Below are 12,502 nucleotides of genomic sequence, written 5' to 3' on the forward strand. Positions count from 1 at the left end.
CAGCACTTCTCATGGTATTGTCCCTTTAGGACGAATCACTTATCCCTCAGTTGTGAATCACGAGATCCCTCAGTTGTTAGCCGCTTTGGATAAAAGTGTCTGCTAGATGAACAAATGCACATCTACTTTGATTAAATGCAGGAATACCTTGTCAAACCTTTACAAGCAATCATGTCTGACAGCACTGACAGAACGTTCATAGAGAATATGAGAGTATTGACCTTGTCACAGTGTATAGTGGCTGTTACCACATCTAATACCACAATGCCACAAGTCAGTACTGTACCATACAGCCTTAGAAGTGCTGTTTGACAGAAGTTGCTCACAATCCCAATATTTTACACCTAATCTGTTGAAATCAATATTAAATTCAACTCGTGTTGAAGTCAGCGTGCCGTCTAAATCCCCTGGATCTGAGAAGACTTTGATTGTAGTCAGTCATGCACAGTACAGACTCTTAAATATTTAAAGATAAGGCCATCATCACTGTCAAGGGTTCTGAATGAGAGTTTTCCAGACTCTATAAGAAGTCACATCGTTAGATCCTCTGAGAACATTTTCAACACCAAGACGAGATTCTATTTTACTGAAATAGTATCATAAGCCTCAACCTCAAAAGAATATCCAACAACACAAGAAAAAGGCAATTGACAAAATTTAAATATGACAATAAGTTGTATACAATGGGAATGAATCATTCTGACCAGTTTTGTAAGCCGGATCACAAAAGAATGATTCATCCACAAATTGTACATATAACTTCTCTCATGGACTCAATATACAGTAGATTTATAGTGAGAAAAATAATTTCAGTGAGTAACGACATAAATTTTGGTGTGCTCATCACCAATGTTATCGTTTGACTTCCGAAAACTTATATGAGTGGCCATGACATTCTTTAAAATTTCTCCTTTTGTTTTTGACAGAAGAAAGGAAGTTCTATCAGGAAGACCCGCAGACTGAGTGAAATTAAGATGGCATTTATTTGATGAATATAAAACAGAAATGTAATGTCTCTCTTTGGCGTAAGCCCCATCTGGCGGTCCGAAGTTGTAGTACTCGGAATCATCCTATCCTGCCGGAGATAGGAGGCAGGGACGAGGAGCCTACCCCCGTACAGGATGGGACTCAACTGGTGGTGGTGGGGTGGTGGAGGTTGCCATGTTAGCGCACTGAAACAGCAATGTGATAGATTGTCAGCAGTCTTATAAAGCAATGGCTTACATGTGATTGGCTAGGGGTTACCTAGCTAATTGTGTAATGATGTACACCAGCTAGTCTTCCCGCTAGAACTACGCTGCGCTTACATTTATGCTGGATTTAGCAGTCACCTGAACAATTTGCTATGTTTTCTCATAAGGATAAATGCACATGTGCTGATATTCAACCACAGATGCGTTTACTTGGTGAATCTATCAATTCAATACGAACATTCCATATATATATCCATCACCACCACCATTACGTCACCATCATCTTTATTACCATTGTCATCACCATCACTACCATCATCATCATCATCATCATCATCATCATCATCATCATCAATATCATTACTTACCATAACCTTTTCACCATCATTGCCACAATTATCCTTATCATGATCATCTTTATTACTGTCATCACCACCATCGTCTTTATCACCATCATCTTTAACTCTATCACCATAATCAAAATCACCATCATTGTCGGCACTATCATCACTATTATCATAAATACAAATATTAGTATCACCATCAGCTTTATTTCAATCACAATCAACAGCACCTTCTTACCCATCATAATCTTTCTCACCTTCTTCACTAAAAGTTTTGTGTTGTTGCAGAGTCTGAGTGGATATCTGAACTAGTGTCATCTGAGTCTACATCCAAAGCTGCTGACCCTCACCATAAAGCCAATGATTCCAACATCTATTCATCTGAGCAAAGAAACACTGCTAAACCCAACAAAACTTCTGCCAAAACTGTGTACACACAACGAGAACGAGCAGAGGTCACGACTTTTACTGTATCTCAACCTACAATGTTTACCAGCAATACTGTTACCACGACCACAACCAGCACCCCAACTACTACAACCACAGAGCTGACCAGCACTACCCATTTAACCAGTGCTAAACGAAACAGTAAAACAATTACAACAACTATCAAAACAACAACCCCACTCCAAGAATCATCAAGAACAACACGTAGAATGCTGTCCCCCTCAACCTCAAAAAGTGCTAAGTCCACTCTATCAAGAAGCACTTTAGGCCCTCTAAGACCTGCTGCCACTGAAGCAACGTTGCTCATGTGTAACATCACTGACAGGATGTGGATTAAGACAGGTGGGATTACTCAGTTCAGATATTGAAATCATCATTACAAAATGACTAATAACTGTTGTAAATATCAATGTGCGCAAATTGGTGTATGCAACTCAAAATGTCCAGTTAGCAGTTATTGTTACCTACAATAAAACTGTTAGCCCCTGCTGGTAGATGCTGTAGCTACAACATTATTTGGATAAATGGCATGTTTCTCCATTGACTACCATTCAAAAATAGCCTTGTAGTATGATGTAATAATTTTTTAAGCAACAAAATTTGCTAATATTCAATTCTATTATAGTAGATGTTTCACCAGTGACATTTTTTTTGATGGCTTTTAACTACATGCAAATACTTGTCTGCAGAAACTAACCAGCCAAACAATGACCCCATTGCACTATGCAGTTCTTTCTGGATTTTATAGAGGTAAAAATAACTGTAGTAACTATAGTGTTCTGATGAAAACTATGGTTACCATGGTAATGTATTGCAAGGTTCCCTATTCAAAGGTTTCAAATGATTAGACGTTCTTCAGTTTCACATACTCAGCATTTGAAAAGCTCTGTGTAATTAACTCTTTTATTTTGGTCAGTGCTGTCCATACAGTTACGGAGGAGTCGTCTAGAAAGCATTTTGAAGCAGAATCTCCCTAGAGGACTCACTCAAGCACTGAAGAAGGCCTTGAATGATAGCAGCGTTCAGGCTAAGGTTTGAACTTTAAGTTCATGCATGCATTTGAATAATATGCATGCATATATATAATACAGTATATGCATGCATTTCTTCAACCTGAAATAAGCGCCCAACACAAGTACACTTAAAGCTGCTGTAAATGATCTATCTTGCAAATCATGCTTCAGAGCTCTGATGAAAAATAAAGGCTATTGGATATTTAAGGTAATAGTTTACCCAAAAAGCTAAAATCTATCTTAATGTACTCACTCTCGTGTCGTTCCGAACACGTATGACTTTCTTTTGTATGTGAAATACAACAGATGTTTCATTGAAAATATTTTTTTTAGCGCTAAACAATCCACTGTGAATGTGCTTCTGCCATAGCACTCAAGAATGGCTACATGAAACAGAATAACTCAGTAACATGTGTTGGGTTTTTGCAAACACGATTGATGCAGAGATTAATCTTGAGTTTTTTGTTGGCTGAACTTATAAGGTATTGAACTTAATAAAACTATTCAGTGGAAATAAAAAAAATAAGCCAAGAGAACTAAGCTAACATATTCCGAGTTATTATGATAGAAGGATCAGACACTGGTCTCTGATTTTATTTTATGAATTGTATTATTTTATTTTACCTCTGACAGTGGGATGGCCTTACCTACTTCTATTGTTATCAGTAATATTAAATGATAATATTAGGGGTGCTGATTTTGATTCATTTCAGTGACTCGAGTCTTTTGAATCAGTTCACCCAAAATATTCGACAAGATTCATTCAATGATTCGTTCATTGACCATGTTTGCTAGTTATGTCTTTGTGCTAGTAGATTATGCCAAATGACCTTCTTTTAAGTTATTGTATTGAACTAAAAGCAGTCATTCATGACCAGAACAAGTCTAATTATCCTTTATTAAAATGTGCATGTCTACAGTTCTATTAGAGACTTCAGCACTGCAGAGTGTTTAAGCATTATAAGCATTTCTCCACATATCTATAATACTGTTAGCTACAAAGCATGACCTTTTTATCAAGTTATACAGAGACAACAATACTAGCCTAAAAAATAAATAATTATTATTGAGTTTCAAAAACATTCATATTTCATTGTAATGTGTGGTCATCAGTTACTATTTTTAATAATTAATCCAGCCCCTATTCTAGTTGAACGAGATTGACGATTTGAACAAACAACATGCAGAACCTCCTCTCGTTCAGCCGGTCAACAGATCCTCATTTATGAATGTTCATGAATGTGTGCACCAGTACATTCAGTTTGGTCAGTTTAAACATCATAACCGCAGGTCTAACTATTACCAAGATATAGAAAAATTCAAGAAAAGCCTAATAATATCGTACACTTTGCACCAAAGCACAACATTTCCATTCGTAATTCATGTCATTTCAACTGCGTGGTCTTCATACATTTTTACACATTCATTAATTGGGGATTATGTTTTGTGCATACCTATAAACTTGTTTTAGTGCATTTCACCCCATTCTCTCCTTTTTGAACGTGAGTGAAACTGAACGAAAGATATGACTCCTCTTGTTAAGCTAGTCAGCAGATCTTCGTTCATGAATGAGATGACTGAGTGATTCATTCATTTCCATCGAGAACGAGTTTACTAGTACATTCAGTTCATTCATGAAACTGAATTAATCTCATTCTGACTCAAATGACCGACTCGATTGGTTCAATGAAGGGGCTTATTCATTCAGCTGGTGAAATACCGAATGCTTTTGGCTCGTGCTATAATCAATCTGCACAGGCATAAAAAAACGAACTAAGCAGCCTTGCACTTCAAACTAGAGCTCATTGGCTTTGAAAGGGAGAGAGACATTATGGAATGAGAAATATGAGTCAGTGTATGGAGGTGAATGAGAATGTTTCGTTCACTTAAAAGATTAGTTCAAAAAGTTGTATTTATTTATTTATTTATTTTCTCCCCAATATCAAATGCCCAATTCTCAAATGCGTTCTAAGTCCTCATGGTGGCGTAGTGGCTCACCTCAATCTGGGTGGCGGAGGATGAATCTCAGTTGTCTCCGCGTCTGAGACCGTTAACCCATGCATCTTATCACGTGGCTCATTGAGCGCATTATCGCGGAGACCTAGCGCTTGTAGAGGCTTCACGCCATCCACCGCGGCATCCACGCACAACTCACCACGAGCCCCACTGAGATCGAACCATACTATAGCGGCCATGTGGAGGTTACCCCATGTGACTCTACCCTCCCTAGCAACCGGGCCAATTTGGTTGCTTTGGAGACCTAGTTGGAGTCACTCAGCACACCCTGGATCCGAACTCACGAACTCAAGGGGTGGTAGTCAGCATCTTTACTCGCAGAGCTACCCATGCCCCTAAAAAGACAGATTTGTTCATGAGCGAAACATTACTAACTTGATAATATATGTAATTTAACTTCAGTTTGAACTGGACTGGAATGAAGCAGATTGAAATAAGAAAGTCAAGTTGACTTAAAAAGACATATGTATTTAAGACAACTTTATGTACTGTACAAACAACCTTCACTCTTAACTTTAAAAGTTAAGGCAGCGAGAAGACTTACTCATTTAAGTTGAAAAAACAAGATTGTTTTAATAATTTTTTTTTTTTTTAAAGTGATGCTCTTCACCAGCAAAACTTGACTGGTAAAGCTGGTCAATCAGCAAGGATCCTCTAGTAAAGCTAGCTGACTGACCCAAGGTATACAACCTTAAGCTATATATATATATATATATATATATATATATATATATATATATATATATAAAAATATATATATATATATATATATATATATATATGTTTAGTTATCTAGCTAGTTACAGTATTGAGACTGGTAGGAACAGTGGGATATTTTACACTTTGACACATTAGACTTATTTTTTGTCTTTGTCTTTGTCTGCATCTTGTGTTTTAATTTAATTAATAAATGCCTCCATAGGCACCCTTGCAAAAAATGATTTATTTGAAACAAAGTAACAGTGAATATGTAGCAGATTTGCAGCAAACCAAACAATCTGCTGCTAATTCTTGCCAGAAGTTTGCAGCTCTTCAGTGGTGAACCTGTGGCAAACATTTGGCAACAATGGACAATTTGAGACTACTGGCAAACACTTCTATGGCAAACCTGTGGCAACAACGAAGTGTTTGCTGCAAATATCTTCCTATATTATAATAATACGATTTCAAAACTATGAAATCTTTCTCAGATTGAGAGCATCTCCAGCGCTCCTAATGTGACGGTTGGTTACTATGTGATGGGTGGAGGGATAGTGTACACTGCCTCAGTGGTGGTAGAGGCTGTGACTGTCTACGGTATTGAGAGATTGATGGCGGACATCCGGCAGTTTGTGCCATTGGTGCAGGCCATACCCATCCCAGCTGCCCCCTGGAGATCCAGCCCTGCCATCTCACTCATGCTGAAGACAGGTCAGACACATAACTGACTAATATGTTCATGCTGCTTCTCAGAATGTACGTTGGTAAGAAAAACTGTGTACTCTTTACAGTTAACAGAGTTAACCCAATAATTAAAATTTGGTAACACTCTACAGCAGGGGTGGGGAAATTTTTTCCCATTTAGTGCCATTTGAGTATTTACAAAATTAATTTCAGGCCATACTATTGCTTGCAATTTCTGATTGTTGGTTAAAATTAGTGTACGTATTCTGTTATGTGCTCACGCACCAAGAAAAAACACAGAAAGTCCTGTTTGTAACTTTATTGTAAAGTGTGAACATTTGTCCATCATTTACCTATTTTATGATGTTTGTTTGTCTTCTGCTCACTGTATGCTTGTGTTGTGTGGAAAGGAGTAAAAGAGTAGCAAGATGGTGAATAAGTGATGGTGCAATTTTCAGCTTCCACAAAGACCCTGTTTTATAAACATCTCATAGTAATTAGTAATGTTATAGTCATAAAACACATTAACATTTAATATTAAGTATGCTACTTTTGTGAATGCCACTGTCTTGTTTTCTGTATGTCTGTGCTGTATTATACTGTATAGTATGTTCATTTTTTTCTGACATTCAGTAAATTGTCTTTTTCTTTTTGTATTTGTATTTATTTATGTGCATATGAATCAAACATATGCAAGATTAAACGTTAAACAGTTTTGATTTTACAACAGCCAGATTTAAAATGTTCTTGTTTGTACTTGTCAGGTCTTTTAAGTCTACTGAGAGTCTGCTCCAGTCATTGGTTGCTCTGAAAGCAAGAGCTTTGACTAAAGGTGCTTTTTCTTAATGGGATGTTCACAATCACCCCTTATACCAGCCTTTGCAAACTTTCTTTTATATATTCACTCACCTAAAGGATTATTAGGAACACCTGTTCAATTTCTCATTAATGCAATTATCTAATCAACCAATCCCATGGCAGTTGCTTCAATGCATTTAGGGGTGTGGTCCTGGTCAAGACAATCTCCTGAACTCCAAACTGAATGTCAGAATGGGAAAGAAAGGTGATTTAAGCAATTTTGAGCGTGGCATGGTTGTTGGTGCCAGACGGGCCGGTCTGAGTATTTCACAATCTGCTCAGTTACTGGGATTTTCACACACAACCATTTCTAGGGTTTACAAAGAATGGTGTGAAAAGGAAAAACATCCAGTATCGCGGCAGTCCTGTGGGCGAAAATGCCTTGTTGATGCTAGAGGTCAGAGGAGAATGGGCCGACTGATTCAAGCTGATAGAAGAGCAACTTTGCCTGAAATAACCACTCGTTACAACCGAGGTATGCAGCAAAGCATTTGTGAAGCCACAACACGCACAACCTTGAGGCGGATGGGCTACAACAGCAGAAGACCCCACCGGGTACCACTCATCTCCACTACAAATAGGAAAAAGAGGCTACAATTTGCAAGAGCTCACCAAAATTGGACAGTTGAAGACTGGAAAAATGTTGCCTGGCCTGATGAGTCTCGATTTCTGTTGAGACATTCAGATGGTAGAGTCAGAATTTGGCGTAAACAGAATGAGAACATGGATCCATCATGCCTTGTTACCACTGTGCAGGCTGGTGGTGGTGGTGTAATGGTGTGGGGGATGTTTTCTTGGCACACTTTAGGCCCCTTAGTGCCAATTGGGCATCGTTTAAATGCCACGGCCTACCTGAGCATTGTTTCTGACCATGTCCATCCCTTTATGGCCACCATGTACCCATCCTCTGATGGCTACTTCCAGCAGGATAATGCACCATGTCACAAAGCTCGAATCATTTCAAATTGGTTTCTTGAACATGACAATGAGTTCACTGTACTAAAATGGCCCCCACAGTCACCAGATCTCAACCCAATAGAGCATCTTTGGGATGTGGTGGAACAGGAGCTTCGTGCCCTGGATGTGCATCCCACAAATCTCCATCAACTGCAAGATGCTATCCTATCAATATGGGCCAACATTTCTAAAGAATGCTTTCAGCACCTTGTTGAATCAATGCCTCGTAGAATTAAGGCAGTTCTGAAGGCGAAAGGGGGTCAAACACAGTATTAGTATGGTGTTCCTAATAATCCTTTAGGTGAGTGTATATATATATATTTTTTTTTTTATTTTTATTTTTTTATTTTTTTATTTTTTTTCTCCTTGGATATAGGTGGAGCAAGATCATTAAGAATAAAAAAAATAAAAAAATGTATTAATCACATATCAATAATTACTGTAAAAGGCCCTCAAATAAAGGTAATTTAGAATTCTGTATAATAATTCCAATTGTTGGAACATTCAATATTATTACGGAATGGACATACAGGTCAGGGGCATGATTAATGGGGCTTTTCCACTGCACGGTACAACTGGACTCTGCTCGCTTTTTGGGGGTTTTCCACTGTGGATGGTACCTGGTACTATTTTTAGTACCACCTCTGTCGAGGTTTCAAGCGAGCTGAGCCGATACTAAATGTGATGTCAAAATCCTGCAGATCACTGATTGGTCAGGCAGAATCGTCACTACCAACGTCACTGGATTTCCTACACGCGACATCAACCCGCTAGTTTTAAAGTTAGCAACAGCGATAACAGTATCATTTGTTCACACGACTTTCAAATTGTGAAAAAAGAAATGGCTGTGCGCAAAACCACACCGTGATCAATAAACGAGGTGCAGACGGTCCACTCGTTAGCGAAGAAATAACGACTCAAAACTAAAAAGTCTAAAAAGCCGCACACGGCTACCACCGGACCTACCAACAGTGTAGGGAAAAGGAAAAAAACTTAAAAGTGACTACAGAACCATCGAGGAAAATTGGAAGTGGTTCGACCAAATGGACGCTATATTAACCGGCGAGCAATGGGAGGGAGAGTGCCCTGGTTTATCCACGATGGAGGATGGAACGTTTTGTTATGTTAACTCTATACTCTGCTTGACAGCTGCACTTTATTTAGTTGACCAGCTACTGGAAGCTTGCTTCTAAAACAGCCAGGCCAATTTAACTGTTACACTTGTGTAAAATCATCATGCAACAATTGCTTTATGCAGCACTATGAGCTAGTAGCTATAACAGGTAATCCCACCCATGTTGTTGCGGTACTAAACCGCAGTGGAAATGCAAGCTCAGAAAAGTAAAGCGAGTAGAGTTGAGGTGAGTCGAACCGTAACGCGCAGTGGAAAAGTGCCATAACGAAACAGTGTCGTATCGTGCGATACAGTACCATGCAATATTTTGTTACACCCCTATTGCACATTTTTCAGATGTTCCTAACAAAAATAAATAATACAAAATAAAATCTATTATTTGGCTAAAATATCATAATGATGAAAACTATTTAACTTTTTGCCAAAAGCCTTAAGAGCTTGCATATAAACAGTTTCAACTGGCTTGGGAATCTGATATGGGCAAGAGTCGTAGCTGCCCCTGTTGTCAAGCTGTTTCTAATAAATTAAAATCGGCTAAATTGAATTTCACTATATTCACAAGTTTCTGTGGGATCTTCTGGTCAAGTTTTTTTTTTATAGAAAGGTGGGAGTTTAAAGTCTTTGGTCCATTTACATGTCTTTATATGTATGTGTGTGTGTGTGTGTGTGTGTGTAGTTCTGAGGTTTGTTGGTGGGGGTGATGACCTTAGGTCCTGTAGATTTGCTCAGATGATGGAGCAGAGACTGGAGAATGCTTTCGCTGAAGCAGAGGTCATTGTGCTCAACTCACACAACGCTCTCACTGTTCAGGTGCGACAGTTCAACACCAAATCTTTTATTAACTCATAACATCCACTATGTGAGGTTTTAGGGACATTGCATCTTGTGCGCTAAGCCTTAAACTTCCCATTTATGTTGATGATATACATTTTATCTTTGATTCGTTTATTGTGGACAAAAGACAGTCTTGGACATTTTGAGAACTTGAAATGGCTCTCAAAGGAGAAGTTGAAACGTGCAATGTAATTTCTTTATTTCTCTCTTGAATTTTTTGTCTCTCTTTTCTTTTCTCCCAGATCTTGAGTGTATCTCAGTCTTTGGGTTCTCCTGCTGTATCTCTCATATATGTGGTGCATAATGGAAGTGTCATTCTAAATGGAATAACAGCAAGTAACCTCCTTAGCCGCTTGACTGCTGAACTTGTGGGCTACTTCCTGTTTTACCCTCCACTGATCACTGCTGAGCGTAAGTGCTTCCTGGAGTTTCTTTAAATCTGCCAGTAGGATGTAACATATGCAACCGCTAAACTTTTGGGTTTATGGAGATATACAGAATATATATATATATATATATATATATATATATATATATATATATATATATATATATATATATATATATATATGCATTACTTTGCAAAAGTCTTTCACAAAAAACATTTATCTTAAGATAGTTATGTTTATCTTCAGCTTTAATGTTTTTATAGGAAATATACATTTTAGACTCCCAAACATTTCTTTTGTTAATAGAATAGATTAGAATAGAAGAACAGGGAGCCCTACAACACATAGCATGGCCCCCACAGAGCCCTACTGAACATCTGAAATCTCCTCGTCATCAGGAAGGTATAAAACTATCCTCCAGTTGACCACACCTTTGTCCTGAGATTCAGAAGAAGACATTAACAGGATAACTTCTAAAACACCTTTGTTCTGGTCTCACTCTACAAGAGAGAAATAATAATAATCAGTGTTCTGAGTTTCCAGCTGTTTGAGTTTGGGAGTAATAACAGAATAATAATGAACATTCTGAATCTCTGGTCTGAGTGGTAGGAGATGTAACAGAATACAAACCATCCAGCATGCTAAGTCTCACACCATGAGAGAGAGAGAGAGGATAACAGATCATCTGACTTTCTTAGTCTCCATCTGAGAGACAGTAGAAGATCCACCAAGTACCAAGTCTCACTACAAGAGACTATTGCAACGGCAAGTTCAAAATCCCTATACCAGGAAGATAACTACAGCGACAAGGTTTAGCTCTGGTGAGCAAACCCTCTCTTCAAGTTCCGTGCATCCGCGTGTTCCAGATGAAGAAACCTGCACCAACCTAAGGGCTGTATATCCGCATGTTCCAGATAGCAAGAACACCCTCTGCGCTTCCAGGAGATCAGCATTCCTCCGCTCCTTCGTGCCCAAGGCTGTTGAAATGGAATCCAGCTCCTTCCCCTCTGTAACGTGGCCCTGAACCCCAATGGATGACGTCGCTATCACCAAACTCATCAATTGTTCAAGGAGAAAGTTAATATCACTTCTAAACCTCTTTCTAGAGACCTTGGCAATAGGTCAAGTGTATACTATTAGTTTAGGATTCTTTAATGTACTTTAGATTACATAACCTGTGTTTCAAACGTCGCAATTTACCTTTCATAAGATAATAGTCATACTTTGCCATTGCTACATCCAATTCAACCACTTGCATCTTTCCATCCTATGTACCTTTATTTACCTATTCATTTATATTATTCTTTAACATATTAGAACCATTTTGTAGATTTAGTTAGTTATTCTTGTTTACAATTTATTACATCTGTGTGTTTCTCGTGTTGATGAGCTCTAAAGGGATAGGCTGCTCTCGAATCCTTCAGATTATTCAGACGATCAACTCCCTCCAATTTGGATCATTCTTTTACTGTTAAGGTGAAACTCTTTAGCTGGTGCCCGAGGATGGAGGGAGGGGCCGTCTGATATTAATAATCACGAACACATACACCTTAAAGTGTGATCAAATATTAACACATACTTTGATATCTCGTGTGAGGTCCAGTTCATTTCAATTGGTTCCAGAGTGATTCTCACTACATAAGATACACCAGACTAATTGCAATATATTGTAAATTATTTATTCAGTCTTAAATATAATATGTTCTGCACATTTGTGTACTTCCAGTGAGTATTAGCAGAGACAGTAAAAGTGAGAAAAATGACCACTTGTAGAAAAATGAATGGGAGAAAACAAAACATTAGTATGGCGTCTATAGGAAAGGGTTGCATTTTTCCCTTTCTGGTAAAGGCCACATTTTACTGCTCTAGAGAGTGAATGTGCATTAGCTTGACCAGCCTGACAAAAACAATCTTTGTGACCACTTTTATCAGA

The 12,502-nt window shown here is 38.2% G+C and overlaps 1 protein-coding gene across 2 annotated transcripts in view; it reads left to right on the forward strand.

Moving 5' to 3' along the window:
* LOC127622883 (UPF0606 protein KIAA1549L-like) overlaps positions 1–12,502 on the forward strand; it is a 113,914-nt gene that overhangs the window by 54,100 nt on the left and 47,312 nt on the right. For both annotated transcript variants that reach the window (XM_052097012.1, XM_052097013.1), the window contains 5 exons: positions 1,826–2,326; positions 2,901–3,016; positions 6,204–6,423; positions 10,023–10,156; positions 10,423–10,591. In XM_052097012.1, coding sequence (XP_051952972.1) covers positions 1,826–2,326; positions 2,901–3,016; positions 6,204–6,423; positions 10,023–10,156; positions 10,423–10,591 — 1,140 coding nt within the window. The remainder of the gene's footprint in view (positions 1–1,825; positions 2,327–2,900; positions 3,017–6,203; positions 6,424–10,022; positions 10,157–10,422; positions 10,592–12,502) is intronic.

The sequence above is a fragment of the Xyrauchen texanus genome, chromosome 29, assembly GCF_025860055.1.
Source record: "Xyrauchen texanus isolate HMW12.3.18 chromosome 29, RBS_HiC_50CHRs, whole genome shotgun sequence".
Classification (NCBI taxonomy): Eukaryota; Metazoa; Chordata; class Actinopteri; order Cypriniformes; family Catostomidae; genus Xyrauchen; species Xyrauchen texanus.